We start from the raw sequence: 22142 nt of genomic DNA, 5'->3' as shown, positions 1-22142 counted from the left end.
GGTGAGTTACAATTTTCAACCTTGACGCAACATCACCGATTCAAAATCAAAAAGAGGAATAAAGCTTATGCAAAATCAAAGACTTTTTTAAACAGTAATATTGATAAGATAAATGTTTTTATCTTTCATAGACAGTACTGTATTAATTTTGTCATTAAAATATCCATAGTTATGATTATTTACGTGTTTTTCTATCAATATAACCAATCTCAGTGTTAACCAAGTTTTTCCGTATCCGAGGTAGTCACGGTCCCAGTTACCTCGGATAATCGCGAGTCTACTGTACTATCAGAAAATGAGCTGATCCTGTATTTTGTTTATTAAATATTTATATAAAGCTGTTCTGTTATTGGTTATTTAACAGTGACGAATTTCTACGTTATTAATTGACCAAATACTAATATTGATTCGGCTAAATGGTCGTCTTCTTGTATAAACACAGGTCCTAATACACCATAATCATAACACCCCATTGTGTACGCGTCTACGGTTCGGTCCGATTTACCGGGGCTCATTAGATCGTGCAATATTGGGGTTAAATCATTATTAAACTGAGCTTATGGTAATTAACCACCGGCTTGCCAAGGATTAGTTTTCCCCATGAGGAATTAATCGCTTGGCACAATATTTCTCATGACAACGTTAATACCTATTGTACTGATTGTTTGCTTGCGATTTATAATGCAAACTTGCAGTTTTTTTGTTTGGAAGAGAACTTATTCATATTTTGAAATGGTTTGTATAACATTTTTAATATATAGGGAGACCGGGGCTGGTTGACGCATTTTTTACATTTTTGTACCTAGATGCTAAATTAAAAGATTTAGTACAACTTTTTGCTCAATGTATGAAAATTTAATCTTTTGCACAAGAGATGTTGTAAAAATAAACATCTTACAGACAATACTTTATGTCCAATTTGAAAAAGAAAATTGTATGTCACTGTGCGCCAACCAGCCCCGCTACGGGGTTGGTTGACGCAACACATGGGATTGGTTGACGCCCATATTATAAAGTAACAAAACAACGAAATAATAAACAAAAACCTTATTATTAATGAAAAACACTGGTGTATTTAAAGTTCTAGAACCTAAATTTAACTCAAATAAGAAATTAGGTATAAAACCAACAGCATAAAATATTTTCTTTTTAAACTCTTTTATTTAGTTCAATAGATTGCGTCAAATCTTTGGATGTTAATTTGACTACCTTTTCTTCCATACAAATAAATGAAAATTTGCAGACATATGCATTCGAGGGAACAATACACGAATAGTCAATAAAAAAAATTTGTTTATGTTTAATAATTGTTTAAATAAAAAAAAAACGATTTTAATGGCAAATGCTTAAATTCTCTTGTTTTTTACAATGTAGAAATTTGAAATTTTTACGGATTGTAGCTAATGATATGAACTATACATAATTTCACTTTTTACACGTTAATTGTTTACGTTATGCTTCACAAATAAACAATGAAGTTTCAAATTTTTTGCCGATTCCGACTACTTTTTATGTTTGTACATCATATGTTTTATATACATATTTTAATAAACTTGACGATATATTTTAATGTTTGAAAAGTGTAAGACTAAAAAGTAACAAATAAAAAAATATGAAAAAAAATTTTTTAGGAAACGCTTTTCTTTAGTTCCGAGTGACTAAAATTAAAAAAAAATTAAAAAATCAACTAAAAAGCAAAAAATAAAAAAAATTGAAAAAATCCAACACATTCGTTAAAGAAAAGCGTGGGGCGAAAACCGTTTATTCAATGAAGACGCGTCATGCTTTTCTTTGACGAATGCGTTGGATTTTTTCAATTTTTTTTATTTTTTGCTTTTTAGTTGATTTTTTAATATTTTTAATTTTTGTCACTCGGAACTAAAGAAAAGCGTTTCCTAAAAAATTTTTGAAGTTATACTTCTTTACCGGCGATAGAGGATAAATTTTTATATGGGAAAACCTAGCGACCGGGCGCATGCGCATTATAACTTTGTTCTGATTGGATGTTCAAATGACATGTCAAAAATTATTCAATATGGCGGCTGTGGAACAGCTGTAGTTAGATTATTTATGGTTGTTGCGTTTTAAAATTTGTGTGAAAAGAAACAACAAACAAAAGTTAGTTAATAGTTATACTGCCTTTTTAAATAGTTTTCATATACCTATATTTTTTGGACTTTTGGACTATTTTGGACAAAGAAAACTCATTCTAATTTGGTAAGTAGCTTTTATTATAATCATATTGTAATTATACATTTGGATTAGGTTGAAATACATACATTTATTTTCTCAAGAATGCGGATTTTAGAGAAAAATCCCAAATTATGTTCGATTTTTATTTTTAAATTATGATTTATTGGCGTAGATTTATTTATCTAGTAGGTATGCAATGCTTTGATTTACATACTTAATTTGATTACCAACAAAAGTTCTACCAATCTTCATCTAATATATTGTTTTCTTACTGTTTTGTTATATTTTTATATTTTCTTCCACAAAATTCAAACTACATAATTTAATTTTCAAAACAATTGTCAAACAGTAAAACGTTCAGTTACAGTATTTTTCCACATGATAAATAATGTGGGATTGGACGAGTTAGTCTACGCTTCGATTACGAGTCAAGGCGGCACGAAATTCAAGGGTTCAATTCCCGATGCAAGTTTTATTTTTTTATGCATGTTATGATTGTAAGTATATTTGTTATATAATTTTTTTTTTCAGAAAATGCGTATTTAAAATTTTTGACAACAATTATTATCGTTCAGAAATCATTTTTTCTTTGTGGCATTTTTCAATGTGTTTGTGTGCGTTTTATTCTTTTATTTTTTAAAATTTTTGGTATTGTCTTAAAAATCACATAATATGTAGTAGAAGTATAACTTCTTACGTGCGTACAAAGTACACACACATTCTTTTTTTTTCATATTTTTTTATTTTACTTTTAAGTGCAATCAAATTTTGAATTAAATAAAAGTGATAAATCGTTTTTTTATTTACTAAAAAAGATTTAAATAAAAAGTATATGACCAAATACATATTCTGTAAGTAAACTTAATTTCAGATAGGTAGTCGCTTTTAGAATTTATGCAAATAAAAAAATTTCAGGATCACTAGCACAAGCTTCGTGTTCCCACTTTTTGCAACTACTACATTGTATCCACTTTTTTTTTATGAGGCGCTATTTTGATACGTGTCTAAACAAAAGAAACAGAAGCATTCTTCACCCTCCGAGTCGATGTCTTTAACAACTTTCCTCTTTTTTCGTTTCTTTGATGCAGCTTTCTTATCTGGAGAAATGCTTCCATTAAGAGTTTTACTATTATTTTACACTTCTTCAAGAGCTTTTTTGATTGGAGTGTAGGTTAAAATTACTGCCTCACGCTTCCTTCTTTTATATTTTGTATCCTGATTTCTAGCCGCTGCTTTTGGTAGTGGTTTCAAAAGGAACGGACACTCTGGTCTTTTTGATTTTGCATTGATTTTTGTTGTAAGATTACTTTTAGAATCCTTTGAGCACAACTTCGATCCTTCATCAGGTTTGCTCAAAGATCTTTCAATATGTTTGTGAGCATCAAGTGCCTTCAAACACTCTGGTTGCAGCTGTTCGTTGGATTGGTGTGACACTTTTGTGGGATCTTCAAAACTTGAAGGTTCGCTCTTTGGCAGTCCCTGTTATGGATTTTCCAAATATTTTTATCTCACTAACTGCTCTTAACATAATATCTGGTGTAGTTTTACCTTTTTCGGACTTCCTTTTAAAAGAACGCATTTCGTAAAGCAAAATTTCAAATCAGTGAAGCTATATTATTTATGCTCGGGGAAGGTTGGCGCATGCGTCATCTAGACCCTAATCATATGCGTCAACCAGCCCCAGAGAACAATTTTGGATAATTATGGTAATCGACTCTATATTAATTCGTTTTTGGAAAATATAATGATTGTATCTTATAGTAGTACTTCCAAGCTTCAATAAAAACAAAGACCGAAGTATTATCTTTAAAAATGGGATTTCTAGAACAAAAAATGTATGATAATAAAAATTTACTCACCATTGTAAAAAAACTACAAAACGCTCTGTACACCCTACTAGTTTTCGCGCCAAACTAAAACTACCTTCCGAGAGTGCGCTGTGTGGGGAGCCTTGGAACTTGTGTAAACGCGTGATTGCCAAGTTTCTTAGTTTTAAGAAAATTGCACTGCGTCAGCCAACCCGGTGCGTCAACCAGCCCCGGTCTCCCCTAACCTACCTACGTAGGGGAAAGATAGGTACTCTGTTTACATTACCGTAAACTTTGGTTAACTAATCTAATTTCTGCTTGAAAAATAATGACTTTATCTAATTCTTATTCCATGTCTCTACAACGGCGGATCCAGCAACCTTGCAAGGAAGGGGCAATGAAATAAAAATTTTCTCGTCACTCGCGTACGCAGGATTCTTTTCCGGTATGGGCTGTTACTTTATTTTTCTGCATGTACCATGTCCTTTCAGAACGATGGTTACTATCATGGCTATGTTAATTTTATTCACTGCCACCCTAAATCAACCACGAAGTGCTTTTTCGTCCTGGACTGCGTTTGCCGTCTACTTTCACTTGCATAGGTAATATTTTGTAGCAACCTATATTTGAAACTTCTCATTACATGTCCAAAATACTCCACTTTTCTCTTCTTGGTGCCTTCTATAATCTCAGTAGTCTTGCTGAGACGTTCTAGTACTGTGAAGCTTCGAATCTTCTTCACCCAAGATACTTTTAAAATTCTTCTATTTCGAACCACATTTCGAAAGCCTCAAGGCGATTTAGGTAAGTAGATCGATTTTGTTCACAGTTCAAGACTCGACACCATACAGTAAGACGGAGAACACGTACTTTGGAGAAGGAATTCTGTTTTATGTTTCATTCCGTTTTTCAGTTGTCAACAGGACACAAAACTCACTATTTATTTTCAATCGTAATTATCTCTTTCTTAAAAAAAAGGCGACACCAGGCGAAGTCTCAAGGAGGGGGCAATTGACCCCATTGACCCCCCCTTGGATCCGCGCCTGTGTCTCTATTAGTTCTTCGTCTATCATGTTTTGTAATGGATATTTCATAATATACAGGGTGTTTGGTAAAGAATGGGCCATAGCTTAACCTTAGATTCCTGAGGTTAAAATAGGTCGATTTAAGCTAACTCACATGATAGTAAGTATTTAGTACAAAAGTTGATAATAACCGAAATACAGGGTGTCAAAATTAAACTTTTATTTTATTTATTTTTGAAGATTTCCTGACAGGCATGGGATAACAACACGGAATTTGGTAAGTGGTGCTGGTATTGTACAATCTACTAAATTATGTTAAACAAACGTTTCTGGCTACTACCAGAGGCGTACGACGGGGGGACGTGAATGGTTGACAATTCCCAAATTCTACACCACTGGCGGAATTGCTATTTTAGTGTAATTTTTTTATTCTCCAATACTTTCTATGTAAATAACATACTCTTCATTTGTAACGATAAAGCCATTAGTTTTCGAGATATTTGAAGCTAAAAACGAAGGAGCATAATACATTAATCAAATAAGTATGCCTTTTCATTTTTAACTTCAAATATCTCAAAAACTAATGACTTTATCGTTACGAATGAAGAGTATATTATTTGAATAGAAAGTATTGGAGAATCTAAAAATTATACTAAAATAGCAGTTTCATCAGTGGCGTAGAATTTGGGAGGGGTCAACCACTCACTTTCTCCTGTCGTACGCCTCTGGTAGTAGCTAGAAACGATTATTTAACAAAATTTAGTAGGGTGTACATTGCCTACACTTTCTGCTAAGTATCACACGGATACGTCAAAATATTTTAAAGTATTCTTTTTTTTTAAATAATTTATTCTTTATTTAAAACTTTAAGAATTATGTGTGCCCGGTACTATAAAACTATTTGACATATCCTTATGGCGACACATGCATTAACCTGCATTAACTATAAATGTTTACTGTAAAACCCATACATTTTTAAAAATTTTAAAAAAGATTTAAAAAAAAATATTCCAAAAAATACATTTAAAAATATAAAAAAAACAGAAAGTTCTACAGAACAACACATAACAAACAAAAAAACATATTCTAAAAAATTTATAAGACAAAAATTAGCTCACTTTTTTTCTTGACTAGGCATTAGCAAACTGCCATATTAATACCTACTATCAAAATTCAGTTGCTCCTCTTCTTCATTTTTTATAATACGATAGTGATAATGCGTCTAGGTTTTCTTGACCCTTTGACCTTCAATACGTACGAACTTCAATATGTATATGCATCTTTATTCTTTTTAAAGCCAAAAAAGACCGCTCGCCTGACGCATTAGAAATTGGTATCGTCAAATAAACATAATAAATAATTGCAGTAAAGTTAAAAATTGGCAAAAGTTGCCTTTACATCCTGAATGACACCAAATTTTCAAATGTTTATTCAAATTTTGGCATAACGTTATAAAATGAATAATTTCATTATGCAAGTTCTCTTTGGTTTCATCAACATTGTTTTTATATTCCTCGCATAAAATATTAATTCACTTTTTGACTTCTTCTTTATTTAGCGTAAAAAACATCTAACAGCTGATGTAACATCTTTGTAGCATTATATTCTCTTTAAAAGATCTTGAGAAATATTGTGGCATATAACATTAAATAGGTACTTCAATTCTGAATATCTCTTGTCCCTTTAAAATTGTTTCACTTTCAACTGCTTCATCGAAAAATGTTTTTTTGTTTGTTTTTTGAAGGCCAATTCTATAGAATATATTTGAGATTATTGCCTTCACAAAAAACTATTTTTATCTTCTAGCTCAATTTCGCTTACTTTATTTCTTACGTCTCCAACAAAGCTCAATTGTCATTAATTCTACTCCAATTGACACGTCCAAGTCCACATTTTCTAACGTTTTGCTTGTTGCATTCACTCGTTTTAAAATCCTTGCCCAAATCAGTGTCAAAAGAGTATTTAAGTTATCCTGTCTCAACGGTATCTATTTTATTATGCAGTGCCTTGGCTTCACTTCTAACTGCTGATTTTTGTCTCTATTATTGCTTAACTGGAAAAATATCTTTGATGGATCCGTAGTTTTTAGGTAAAGCATTTACAGCGTCAAAAGCTTCTACATGTTTTGTTTTCATCGCTTCCAGGAATTCATTGCTAATTTCAGTTTGCAATTACAAGTTTGGTCAGACAGATAGCTAACTGAACATTTTTCTTTATTTGCATTCCGCTGTACCTAAATGCTGAGCTAAGAAGTTGTCAAAGGCAAAGTATACAAGACAACTTTAAGTAATTTCCCTTATGACGACTCGTTAAATTCTCATGGGATCAACGAAAAGCTAGTTCTTGAGAAGCAAGTAATTTAATGGTGACAACAACTCTTCTTAGGACCTTTACTCAATAGTCAGCTTCACGTTCCACTTGCTCTTTCAAGCCAGCGTCTATAACTCCAATTTAACTGATGATCCATTTAACTCCAACTGATGATCTTGTTATTAATGTAACCATAGAGTTCAGATGAAATTTACTTTCTTTGTTTCCAGCTTCATGCTTTTTTACAATTTTCTAAGGAATTCCTCTTTGGTTTAAAATTTGTTACAGTTCTTATTTATCAGTCTTAAAATCAGACCATATCGAAATCGCAGGTATTTCGTAACCTTTTTCTCTATTTAAAAAAATATGGTCCTCGAATATTTAGCGGACTTTAATCAGGGCCTATTTTACCACTAGGCCAGTGAGGCACCTGCCTCGGGCCCGTATTTTAATGGGGCCCGGAAATATTACCAAAACCTTTTTTATTGCAATAGCAAAATAAATTTTCAAAATTCTTTTATTTTACGAACAGGAAATGATAAATTATGACTGCACTGTTGATTTTCAAGTGCATCTCCGTTATCTAATGTCTATTATTACTCTATTCCTAGCGATATAGGGGATTGGCCAAAACATTTAAATCTAGAATTTCAACAATATTTTATAAATAATCGACTGAATCAATATACAGTGATGAGCGCAGTAATAACCGGCAAAATAACGCAAAAGATGGAAAACATAATACATTGCGACACAAAAAGAGATGAAACTAATGGAGGTGGAAATTTATTGATAAAATTATTGAATGTGTTACACAACTGGATAATAATAAAACCAGACATTTGCAAAGTGCGATGTTTTATAAAATGATAGCTAGTGGGGAAAAATTCTTCGCGAGTGGTTAGTGTAGGTCCACTTCTTTTTCAAATTCTTTCTACTTTCCATCAGTGGCGTGCTGGCCATATAAACGAAACGGTGCAATCACCGAGAGGCTGCGGCCTCTTGAGGCCGGTTAAATAAGTACCTATTTTTCACAAAAATTTTATATGTAACAAATTTTTTTTTTAATTTATAATCGAATGATATTAACAAAACATTTCAAGAAAATGTAATTCTTTTTTAAAGCTAGCCTTTTTAGAAACCTGGTCGGAATCATTCTCATTCGGGCAAATTTTGTTTGGTGTTACGCTCACAAATTTAACTTAGTTATTTGTGATGCTACAAGTAACATAATTCTATGGTTCATTTTTTAAATAGGAGGAGTAAACTCAAAAGACATTATATTATCGCACCCAATAATGTCACTATAAAAATAACCAAATTCATCTTCTTTTTTGGTTGATCATGTCGCTAAAGAGTTCTAAAATCAACTGTTTTTCATATAAAAGCAGACTAAAAATCTAAAATTTAAAGGAATATGGCAGAAAACACAAAAAATCGCCGATATATCTTAATTAACCTATGAATGTTAAATGCCATTAGTTTCAAAATTTCATAAATGTCAATAGTGTCAAAATTTTATAATTTATTGGAGTAAACTTGCCTATGGTTGAACCAATTACAAACAAGCATTACAGCGCGGTAAATTTGAAGTACTGCTCCTATTTAAAAATCGAGGTTTAGAATCAACATTGTTTGGACTATTAAATGTTATTGCTTCTTTTTTTGAGATAGTTATCTGAGAATGGATGTTTAGAAAAAATATTGCAAAAACACAAGACTTAATTTTAGTAGGAGATACCAAACCTTCGAAGATAATTCAGTTCAGAAAGTTTATTTGTTGAATTAATTTTAAGTTTAGAAGAGATTATTAAAAACAGTGGTAATGACAACGCTTGTGATTTATCTAAAGCTCTAAAATCCTGATTGCTAAAAAATTTTTGAGGATATTTACTATCACAACTCCAACTGAAATAATCTACGAATTTGCTCAAAAATCTTAATGCGGAAATTATTGCTTGACAGTTAATTATTTTACAAAGTAATTGCAAAATAATGTTTAGATTATTGCGTTGTATAAACATTTAAACATTATTATTAAATTAAAGTATTTGTACTGTACTACTTTTATTTGTACTCTATTGTCTAATTGATTTACTAAAATTCAATTCAAAGCATAATTGAAAAATTCATAAAATTGTATTTTCCTTTTATCTTAATTACACTAAATTCATATACAGAGTGGGCCAAATAAAAGGAGCCACCTAGGGAATAGTAATCGTGTGCTAGCTCATTTGAAAGGTTATTCAATTGTCTATTCAGTAATATCAACATTGACATAAAAATTTATACAGGGTGTCCAAGAAAAATTATTTTAAATTAAATTAACTGACACAAAAAGAAGAATGTATGTAATTTATTTAACTCAGAATACATTCTACTGCTGATAAAAAACAGAAAAAAATGTTTATTTGATAAATAAACACTGTTTGTTGCTTAAATTCAATATTCAACCTACCAAGAGGCAGATGGGTAGAAGCTTGAACATTAAAATTAAGCAAAAAGCAGTGTATATTTATCAAAAAACATTTTTTTCTGTTTTCTGTCAGCAGTAGAATGTGTTCTGAGTTAAATAAATTACATATACCTCGTCCAATTTACTTACCGTTGCACGTCATCCGCGCCATAGCCTGTGACACGATACCAACACGAAATATTTAGGCGGTGGGTGTGTTCTTTTTTAGAATCAAAATGATTCTAAAGGGGAACACACCTACCGCCTAGATATTTCGTGTTGGTATCGTGTCACAGGCTATGGCGCGGATGACGTGCAACGGTAAGTAAATTGGACGAGGTATACATTCTTCTTTTTGTGTCAATTAATTTAATTCAAAATAATTTTTCTTGGACACCCTGTATACATTCTTAAGTCGATGTTGATATTACTGAATAGAGAATTGAATAGCCTTTCAAATGAGCTAGCACACGACCCCTATTCCCTATTTAAAAATAAGGGGTGGGGGAAGTGGAAGGGAGGGAGTTGACAAATGACAGATGTTTGTATCGTAAAAATGTGTCCCCCTTAGATCAACAATTGACCTGTTTTTTATTTTCTTAAAATCTAATAAATACTGCCAAATATAGGGGTGGCTCCTTTTATTTGGCCCACTCTGTATTTACAGTGAGCACGTAAAGGTTGGAATAAATTTATTTTCTCGAGAATGGACGACTTTGGAAAAAATCCCGAAACAGGTCAATTTTTTTTAAATCACGACTTTTTGGCATATATATCATACTAGTGACGTCACCCGTCTGGGCGTGATGACATCATCGATGATTTTTTTAAATGAGAATAGGGTCGAATGATAGGTCATTTGAAAGGTAATTCAATTCTCTATTCAGTAATATAAACAATAACATAATTATTTATACAGGGTGTCCAAAAAAATTTTTCTTTGAATTAAATTTATTGACATAAAAAGAAGAATATCTGTAATTTATTTATTTCAAAATACATTTTACTGCTATTAGAAAACAGGAAAAATGTTTATTTGATAAATAAATATTGTTTTTTGCTTAAATTCAATATTAAAGCAGCCATCCACTTGCCTCTTGACAGTTTGAAATTTAATTTAAGCGAAAAGCAATGATTATTTTTCGAATAAACATTTTTCTGTTTTCTGAGAGCAGTAAAATGTATTTTGAATTAAATAAATAAAATACATTCTTCTTTTATGTCAATAAGTTTAATTAAAAAAAAATTTGGACGACCTGTATAAATAATTATGTTAATGTTTATATTACTGAATAGAGAATTAAATTACCTTTAAAATGAGCTATCACACGACCCCTATTCTCATTTAAAAAAATCATTGATGACGTCATCACGCCAAGATGGGTGATGTCACTAGTATGATATATATGCCAAAAAGTCGTAATTTAAAAACAAAATTTGACCTGTTTCGGGATTTTTTTTCCAAAGTCGTTCATTCTCGAGAAAATGAATTTATTCCAACCTTTACGTGCTCACTGTATATTTTTTATTTAGGAAATTATGGTTTCTGCCTTACTACAAACAATATTGTCATATATGTGATAATATTTATTATTTGTAAGATTGCTTATTCTTAAATAAAAAACAGCGCATATTCATAAAAATTTCATTGAATTCCAAGTTTTATGTTTGATTTAAAAATAATTTATATTTTTGTTTTATAAATAATGAATAAAAAATCCTGATAATAGAAGGTAAAATGAGGATTGGAGGCCGCTTTTCTATAAAATCACCGGGCCGCTTTAAAAGTTCCAGCACGCCACTGCTTTCCATGGGTATAATGACTGGAAAAATAGCAATAGGAGATATTCAACATGGAACATGAGCGATCTCCTGAACATATTTCTTCAATTGGTACGTTAGTCAAGAGAAGTAGTACAGAAGGACAAATTGTAACGTTAATGGAAAAAAGTTATTTACAAGAAAAAGAATATTGGAGAAACGTTCTTCAACGAATAATAGCAACCATTAAATTTTTGTCCAAGAACGGTCTATCTTTTTATGGTTCAACAACCAAATTATTTACAAAAAGAAATGACGTATAGGTGTACAGTGTGTCGCATTTAAGATAAATACAGATTTGAAGTTTTGCACAGTCATACAGGAAATTTTTTAAGATACTCAGCTGAAATTTAAATTTTAAAAGCAGCCCACTGCGACTCCACAGGGTCAATTTTCGATATTTTGTTTCGCGTTCGAGATATCGGAAAAAGATATTTGAAAAAGATGTTCCAAATATTATTCTAACTCCACATACCAAATTTCATGACAAAATTCGCACTTTTAGCTTTTCAATATTTGTAGTCAGGACCCTAGAACTTAAAATAAGCTGGCCCGGCATGCATCTCGGCACAGCTGAGATGACTTTTAGGGTCCTGACTACAATTACTGAAAAAACTTAAAGCGCGAATTGTCTTGCAATTTGGTATGTATGGTTAGATTAAGATTTGGAAGTATTTTTTCAAATAACTTTTTCCGATATCTCTAACAACGCGAAGCTAAATATAGAAAATTTACCCTGTTTGTGGATTCGCAGTAGGCCGCGATTAAAATTAAAGTTTTAGTTGAGTATCTGAGTATCTTAAAAATGTGAACCTTCAACCTGTATGAACTGTCCAAAACTTCAAATCTGTATTTAGCCGAATAAATCATATTTAGAGGCCCGAAAATTGTATAGTGCCTCGGGCCTGATTTGAAGTAAAATAAGCTCTGACTTTAATTTGTTATTACTAAAAGGCGGCGTTATCGAAACGCCTCCCACTTTTTCAGGTAAATATTTTCATACATGAAATGCCTCCCAGGTACAATCGAAATGCCTCCGTTTCGTTAATCATTTAGGCTGATATTTTGTCTATTTAATCTCTGTTTAATGACACAATGTTGCCAAATCATAATTTAAATAGGTACCATCTATTTTAATTTTTTAAATTCTTAATGCAGTTAATGCATAATTACATATCTGAAAATTCGACATTTCCTCCACATATTTGGGCTGAGCACTCATTCTTACAAAGAACCACAAACCCATGCGAAAGTTTTCATTCCAAGTCTAAGTCTTCCAACATTAATAACTTTATTGATATAATTTTACAATTTCAAATAAATACCTACATTAAAATGAATTCTGTTTCGACACCAAAAAAAATTGTTGCGGAAAGTACAGCAAAAATAAACTTTCTAAATGAAAAAATTTTAGAATTAAGAGAATGTAAAATAAAAGATTAGAATTTGTCAAAGTAGTATCATATAAATTTAGGAAAAATATTTTGTAATTTTATATTTCTATACACATTTTGAAATATTTTCCAAATAAGTTTTTTGTGATGTTATTTTTAATAAATCTATAAAATACTTATTATGTTTTTGTATTTTTTGTCAAATATTATTAACCCTCCGTTAGTCGCTATCGGTGTCACACACCGACGACAGAATTATTCATTCGGGATTTACAAAATAACTGTTTTTTTCTATCGCCACTTTCTGTACCTCTTCCTATCAACTAACCTCGTGTTAGTGTAAATTCTTACCTACTTGGGTACAGTTGTGCGAGTTTTATAGCTATTTTCGGTGCAAGACTCCGTAGCGACTAACGGTGTGGTTATTACTTTATTGGAATAACTTGCAGTTCAGGTAAAGATTTAGCATCTTATTATTGCATTTTATCGGTAAGTTTTGATCAAGTCTTATTTATAGATGTCCTTTGAAGCCGAACAAAAACGTTGGAATGGAATTATGGGAAATGGTTCCTAGCAACGATGAAAATTATTTTGACGATGAGGGAAGTGAAAATGAAAGCAGTTTTTCATTTTATATCTGTTGTTTTTCAATAAAACATTTTCAAAAATATTTTTCAGTCATTCCTATACACAATATAAAATATTTGTACGAATTTTATAGCAATAACTATTTTTTTTTAAATTGTCGGTCTCTGACACCGTAGTGACTGTTGATGCTCCGTTTATCCTAGCGACTAACGGAGGGTTAATAACAAAAAATAATGGTTATTATAATATTTATAAAACTAATTATATATGTATAAGTTAGTTGAAATTTATAAATACTGCCTAGTGTCAATAATGTTTAATACATAAAGGTTGAAAATAAAATAAATTAAATAACAAAATACCAATTTTGCCTAAAATTTACAAAGGGACGAAGATGTGGCAACGTCTCACCTTCACATAAAGATTAGAAGCATGTAATTTATTTAGAGCTTGGGAGGCAATTCGTATATGACCATTTTAGCGACAGGTAAAGGTAGAATTCCGCACCAAGCGACCGAGACAGGAGACCGCGACAGGCGACAGATAGGCGAGGTCTCCCCACGACAGCTCTCAATGTAATTATATCAGGGCAGTTCTGCAGCCCGCGACCGAGAAGAGCGACCAACTATCGTTTATCGCAACCTATCTGTCGCCTGTCGCGGTCTCCTGTCTCGGTCGCTTGGTGCGGAATTCTACCTTAAGAAACCCTTCTTCGGGAGGCATTTCATATGCGCCCATAAAAGGAAGGGTCCGCCCCAAGCGCCCAATGGATAAAACGGCACTGGCTTACAGCCCTTCACGATGTCGACTAAATCTGCGGTTGTGTTCATCCTCCGTAGTACTTCTTCATTGGTGACTTTACTACTACTTTATGGAGTTAATGGCCATAATTTTGTCCAGTGTATAATGCTATTTATTACACAGTATTCTTCAGATTTTCCCAAATTTGATTTAATTTCCTTTCATTTTAAGTACAGGTTCCCTCCCTTAAACTATTTCTAAGTGTATACGTCACTTCTAAACTTATCTCTATTCGAAGGTTTATTTAAATGTAAATTAAAAAATTACCATCGTAAGATAGCTATCAAAGACAAAACACATCCACAATAATAGAGAATAAAGGGAGTGAATAGCTATAAATTCTTTTCCAATTAAAGGATCGAATCTGCAGCAAGAGAGGAGTTGGTAGCCCTGCGGCTATGGCTATAGAGATATGGCCCAACAAAGGCATTGGCATTTGTTAAGAGTTGAAAGGACTTATTCGTGCGTGTACACATCGCGCCCACATCGCTATCTGCTTGCATCAAATAATGACGTGTTCGGTCTCGGCAATCAAATCATAATTTTATGCTCCCTATAGTGTTTGGTGTAGAATGAGATCTTTATTTTTTTTTTGGTTGCATAAATATGTACGTGGCACCTACACGTGTATTTTTAAATTTAAATTTTGTTTTAACTTCTTAGATATTGCACAGATAAAAATTTTTAGAAAAATGGAATGATTTTTAATCAAATCAAAAATCAAACAATAAATAAACTGTTTTGGAAAAATGTTAGGTAAATTAACTATTTTAGTTGGGAATAAGCCAATTTTGTGGCTCACTCTCAACTAAAATAGTAAATTACTAGGACAAAGTAAGTATAGGCAGGTAGGTAATACCTGCTAATTAATTTGTAAAATGAATAATATTTAAAAACTCTTCTGATTTATGCATTTTATTCACATGGTAAACATTTTCCTCATTGTGTGCAAACCCTCCTGAGAAACGATTATTGTGTTGTTTGTTGTTTATACAGTATACAGTGCCTACAAAAAAAAAAGAATGTGTGTGTACTTTGTACGCACGTAAGAAGTTATACTTCTATTATATGATTATAGGATTATAAACGAAATTAATACACTTTTTATTTATATTTTATTTAAATATTAAACTAATTTATACTTACTACTTCTCAAACATTTTTATTAAAACGGTGCCAAAAATTAAAATAATAAAAGAATAAAACACACACAAACACATTAAAAATGCCACAAATGATTTCTGAACATTAATTGTCGGAAATGTTTTTAACTAAATACGTATTTTCTGAAAATAAAATTATATAATAAATATACTTACAATCATAAAATGTATAAAAAAGATAAAAAAATAAAAGTTTTTATTGGGATTCGAACCAACTTATCAGCGCAGTTGGTATTGGCGTTGTATTGGGGTTCATTCGCATTAAACGCTTCGTCACGGAGACAATGTGTCATTATGTGCGAAGATCGACTAACTAAACGGATTAAACTTTTGACATTTTTGAATTAAATCAAATTATTTTGATTTTGAATTTGAAATGATTTAGAATTGAAAAAATACAACAAAACATAGAGTAAGAAAACAATATATTAGGTGAATATTGATAGAAATTTTGATGGTAATCAAATTATGTAAATAAAATTATTACATACTATGTATTTTGGTAGGTTCAAATACTTAGGTAGGTACCTATGATACATTTACAATTTTTACGTACCTGTTGCTTTAAAAACTATTTAAAAGTCACTACAATTATAAACTTTTTTGTTTCTGTCCTCACAACAATAAAACTAATATATTATACATTTGTTTACCTTCATATTGAACAATTATTTATTATTGACAGATCATTTCAACACCCAATCAGAGCCCGTATAACGACTAATACCATACTGTCGGTGTGCGCATGCGTGCAGATTAATATAAATTCACCCTCAATCTCAATCGCGCCTAAAGAAGTATAACTTCAAAAATCTTTACAAAATACCTAAATTAAACGCATAAATCAGAGGAATTATTATTTTAGTATTACAAATTAATACTTTGTCATATCAATTTACTATTTTAGTTGGAAATATGCACACTATTGGGACCGTGCAGGTTCGGAAGAGCGACATGGTTTCATAGCTCAGCAACATTTTTAGCACAATTATGCCTGGTTGCACCAACAAATCTTAAGCTCCAGCTTAGCCAAGCTCAGCTTATAGATGGGGCTCGGCTGTCTTATCACGTCTTCACTGCTAAGTTTAAGATGCAATCCACGTGGAAATCCATTGCGGTAAGCTGAAAATTGATCTAAGACTCAATAGTGCAAGGCGTATGTCTTGTAAGCTGAACTTAAGGCACGTCTTAAGCCTAAGATCTGTTGGTGCAACCAGGCATTAATTACCTATATTGGCCAATTATATAAGTCCTGGTTACTGGATAATTGTCAAGGCCATAGCCCAAAAAAGAATAAGAAGAAAAGGTAAGATTGAGGTTATTTTATTAAAAAGTAAACATTGTAGGTATGTTGCAAACAAAATTAATTATTAAAATGCAGTACTACAAGCAAAATAGAATTAATTAAATTCACTTTAATAATTGCATATCATATTAATATTGTGGAGCAACATATAATTTTTACAATTGAGATATACTTAACACAACATTTGCAAAATCCCATTTTCTTCAATGACAGAAATATACGTCAATTTGACAATATGAATTATTTAAGAAATATGCTAAGAAAGTTGCAATATTTCTCCGCTATTCTGGCACGATCGTTTCTCGTATCCCCTCCAAGTACTTGCACACAGCGAATACCTAATACATAGGTAGGCACATTCTGGGGGTAGTCCGTATAGGGGAAAGGCGAGTAAAACGGGGTAGCTGCCTAAAACGGGATACCCCTTCTTTTTCAATATCACTCGCTCCATTTATATGACGTTAATGAAATTATATTATAGACGCCTGTTTACGGCTTCTGTCATAAAGCAGATATAATTACCTGTTAGTCGATTGTTGTGAAGAGTACTACATGTGCGTTTTTCGTTAACCAAGTTATAATATCGGCCGAAAAATAATCCATCGTTAGTATTACTAAAACAATTAATTAATTAATATCAATACTTCCAATTAACAGTGAATGTGTTGTAGAGTATTCGTTTGTCATTATGTTAAAAAATAAAAACTTGTAATAATTTAAACAGGTCATAATATCAAAATCTGCTCTTTTGTTCAAAATGGGGCACCAATAGGTAGGGTAAAATGGGGTACCCTTTTTACCGTACCTCTTGGTAATCTTTACCCTTTTACCACACCAAGTAAGATAGCCGATGATCAAACCAAATCACAGACGAGTAAGAAATCGCAATTGAATAAAACTAAAAAGGTAGAGTCAGATTCAGAAGGCGAAGATAGTGACACTGACTCATGATACTATGACATAGTATCATGACACTGACTGGTCCTATCCTGAGGAAACTTTTATTCAAGTTCCACAGAAGGATGGATAAGCTGATCCAATTGCCTTAAATGGGCTAAAAATTCATGTGCAGGTGTAGAAGATAAGGATGATGAAGTAGTACTTGTATGCGAATTTTGTCAATAGGCCTTTCTTGATTTCAATTTGGTATCCCATTTTACCCTATACGACGGGCATAATGGGGCAATTTACATTTTAGTTTCTGTTTTTTTCATATAATAAAAAAACTTTGACTTTTTTTAAATTTAAATTATATTAATAAATAGTTACTAATGATATTTTTGTCTTATTTTAAGACCTTAAAAGTTACAGATTTTTTTTAAATCCCAATTTAAACCTTAAGTACTCCATTTTCCCGTACTATAGTAATAGCATCACTACATTTAAGTTAAAAATCTTAATATATGTATTATAAATAATAAAATAATCTTACTTGAGTTGGTGTTAAGTGTATTAAGGATGCTAGATGCTCTCTTTCCGGTGCTGATAGGTATTTTTGTTGCTTGAACCGCCTCTCCAATTCGTACACCTATGTAAGAAAAACAATAAATTCGTTAGTTATAACGTAATCTACTTTAAACTTAAATTTTTTTGTTCATTTACTAAAAATTGTCATGAATTTACAATAGTTTCCAAAGACGTGGTGATAGGGATACATTAAAAAATATCGGTAGATACCTATTTGAATATCGGACAGAGATATTGACTAAAAATAATCATTAAGAAAATTACGCTCAAATTTTTTCATAAACAGATTTAACTTCAAAAGACTACTAAATACAATCTTCCGGGATAGACCCGATGGCAGAAGGTCAGTTGGTCGACCAACAAAAAGATGAAAGGATGCAGTAACGAATGATCTACGTATAAAGTAAGATGGGTCTGCAACAATTGGATAGCGTTGTATAAGACTGGCAAGGGTGGAGGAAAATAGTAAACGCGGACAAGACTCACTTAGCATTATAGTAGAGCCAAGGAAGAAGAAGAAAAAGATTATACTTCAAGAAAATAACCACTATTTGCATGGTATTAAGTAATAAAAAGGGATCAAAACCTTGAAGGCTATTAAAACTGAGATAGGATTTGCTTTTTCTCGCTGTAGTGCTAAAAGTAAGTAGGTACAGTAAAACCTCCGTTAACCGAAACATCGTTTAGCCGAAACGGCTGACAATTTCAATAATTTCGTCAATTAAAAACAATTTTTTATCGAAAAACAGAAACAATTCGATGTTATTTTGTCAACATCGTCAACATTGCTTCCATATAACCAAAGAAAGCAATTATTTAAATATATACCACACATGTTTTTTATTACATCTACTTAGTAGTATTTTTTAATAAAGACTTTGACCAAGAATACTATGTAATTTATACAAGAAGAATACAAAAACAATGTTATTTTTAACCGAAATTATTTCTGTTAAGTTAACGGAGGTTTTACTGTATCTACATCTACTAGGTATATCACCGCAACTCGCAAGGATAGCTAATAAAGTAAATCGGAAACGGAAACTGGTCTTTGCTTTAAGGCTGTTTTATCAGTTGAAGCACATTGCAATGTTAAGTGGGCGTATCACTTACTTTCGTAGACTGCTTACGTCACCACACACGTGACTCCCTACTTGAAATTGATTGGAAGTAGGGAGTGCGACCGACAATTCGATCTTTACTCAGTGGCGCCGGCGGACAAGTATTTTAATGACAACAAAATGCATTATTCTCCATTCAAATTAGTTTTGTCGGGAATACCTTGTTAGATTGATTTTATCGTGGATAATATTTTAAAAAGAATTATCACATTTTTGTCACATAGTTTGGCCTAGGTCAAACTAGTTTATCCTGATATAATAAAGATTCACACTTCAGGATAAACTAGTACGGCCTTCTTCTTCTTCTTGTAGTGCCTATCCGTTTCGGATGTTGGCGGCCATCATGGCAATCTCTACTTTTCACACTGCTGCTCTGAAAAGATTTGTAGTGGTTGTGTTGAACCACGTACGTAGATTTTTCAGCCAGGAAATCCTTCGCCTAGTACGGCCTAGCCTACACTAATTTAGCTGAGTCGAAAGTAATTTGACGAACATGTAAGGACTTTTACATGCGGGGAATTCCCAAATTACGTCCTTTATAATCCAAGGATGGTACTAAAAGTGAGAAATTTGACCTAGGATGTCTGTCCGTCGGTCCGTCCGACCGCGAATATAACTGCTCCGTCACTATACTAGGTAGAATGACAAATAAGGTGTCAAATGAAAGCTTATAATCCAAGGATGGTACCAAAGGTGAGAAATTTGAGCTAGGCTGTCTGTCCGTCGGTCCGTCCGACCGCGAAAATAACTACTCCGTCACTATACCAGGTAGAATGAAAAATGAGGTGTCAAATACATGCTTTTAATCCGAAGATGTTATTAAAGGTGAGAAATCTTAGCGAGGCTGTCTGTCCGTCTTTCCGTCCGATCGCGAATGTAATTCTTCCGTCAATATACCAGATATAATGACAAATGAGGTGTCAAATGAAAGCTTAGAATCCAAGGCTGGTACTAAAGGTGAGAAAGGACCCCGCAGAAACCTTATGGGAAATGGCCCTCTGTCAAATGCTCTGATACTTTGGATTCTGGTAGTCCTTGATATGTAGAACAAAAGACTTCATGGGCGCGTAGCTCCAAAAAATTATAGTTCTGAGATATAAGCCTCTGAAGTTATAGGTACAGTGAGGACGTTTGAGTTGAAATAAATTCATTTTCTCGAGAATGGGAGACTCTGGAGATAAATTACGAATCAGCTCGATTTTTATTTTTAAATAATAATTTTTTGGCGTATATATCATACTAGTGACGTCATCTATCTGGGCGTGATGACGCAATCGGTGATTTTTTTAAATAGGAATAGGGGTCGTGTGATAGCTCATTTGAAAGGTAATTTAATTCTCTATTCACTAATGTAAACATTAACATAATTATTTATACAGGGTGGCCAAAACTTTTTTTTAATTAAATTAGTTGAGACAAAAAGAAGAATGTACCTATATAATTTATTTATTTCGAAATACATTTTACTGCTGTCAGAAAACAGAAAAAAATGTTAATTTGAAAAATAAACATTGCCTTTCGCTTAAATTAAATGTCCAAACTGCTAAGAGGTAGGTGGGTGGCAGCTTCAATATTGAATTTAAGCAAAAAACAATATTTATTTATCAAATAAACATTTTTTTCTGTTTTCTGACAGCAGTAAAATGTATTTCGAATTAAATAAATTATATACATTCTTCTTTTTGTCTCAATTAATTTAATTAAAAAAAAATTGGGCACCCTGTATAAATTATTATGTTGATGTTTATATTAGTGAATAGAGAATTAAATAGCCTTTCAAATGAACTATCACACGACCCCTATTCCTATTTAAAAATATCATCGATTGCGTCATCACGCCCAGATGGATGACGTCACTAGTATGATATATATGCCAAAAATTATAATTTAAAAATAAAAATTGACCTGATTCGTAATTTATCTCCAGAGTCGCCCATTCTCGAGAAAATGAATTTATTCCAACTCAAACGTCCTCTCTATACCTATATCTTCAGAGGCTTATATCTTAGAACTATGATTTTTTGGAGCTACGCGTCCATGGAGTCTTTTGTTCTACACATCAAGAATTACCACAATCCTAAGTTTCAGAGCATTTGACAGAGAGCCATTTCCCATAAAGTTTCTGCGGGGTCCTTTGTTCTAGGACTTCCGGTTCTAGACGCTCACTTCAGGCCAAACTAGTTTGGGCTTTAGTAACATTCTTGGATTATAAGCTTTTGTTTGACACCTCATTTTTCATTCTACCTGGTATAGTGACAGAGCAGTTATATTCGCGGTCGGACGGACCGACAGACAGACAGCATAGGTCAATTTTGTCACTTTTAGTACCATCCTTGGATTATAAGCTTTCATTTGACACCTCATTTGTCATTCTACCTGGTATAGTGACGGAGCAGTTATATTCGCGGTCGGACAGACCGACAGACAGACAGCCTAGGTCAAATTCCTAACTTTTAGTACCATCCTTGGATTATAAGCTTTCATTTAACACCTTGCTGAAAAATCTACGTACGTGGTTCAACACAACCACTAAAAGTCTTTTCAGAGCAGCAGTGAGAAAAGTAGAGATTGCCATGATGATCGCCAATATCCGAAACGGATAGGCACTAGAAGAAGAATAAGAAGAAGGCCGTACTAGTTTATCCTGAAGTGTGAATCTTTATTATATCAGGATAAACTAGTTTGGCCTA

General features: G+C 32.3%; 1 protein-coding gene across 1 annotated transcript in view; it reads right to left on the bottom strand.

Annotated features, from left to right (window-relative positions):
• The window catches only part of LOC114337084 (homeobox protein Nkx-2.1), a 173538-nt gene that overhangs the window by 81332 nt on the left and 70064 nt on the right, over positions 1-22142 (bottom strand). Inside the window, exon 5 of the mRNA XM_050652684.1 lies at positions 18297-18392. Within this exon, the coding sequence (XP_050508641.1) occupies positions 18297-18392 (96 nt within the window). The remainder of the gene's footprint in view (positions 1-18296; positions 18393-22142) is intronic.

Source organism: Diabrotica virgifera, chromosome 6 (assembly GCF_917563875.1).
Source record: "Diabrotica virgifera virgifera chromosome 6, PGI_DIABVI_V3a".
Classification (NCBI taxonomy): Eukaryota; Metazoa; Arthropoda; class Insecta; order Coleoptera; family Chrysomelidae; genus Diabrotica; species Diabrotica virgifera.
Note: the sequence above shows the minus strand (reverse complement) of the source record. Positions and strands in the feature narration are given on the sequence as shown.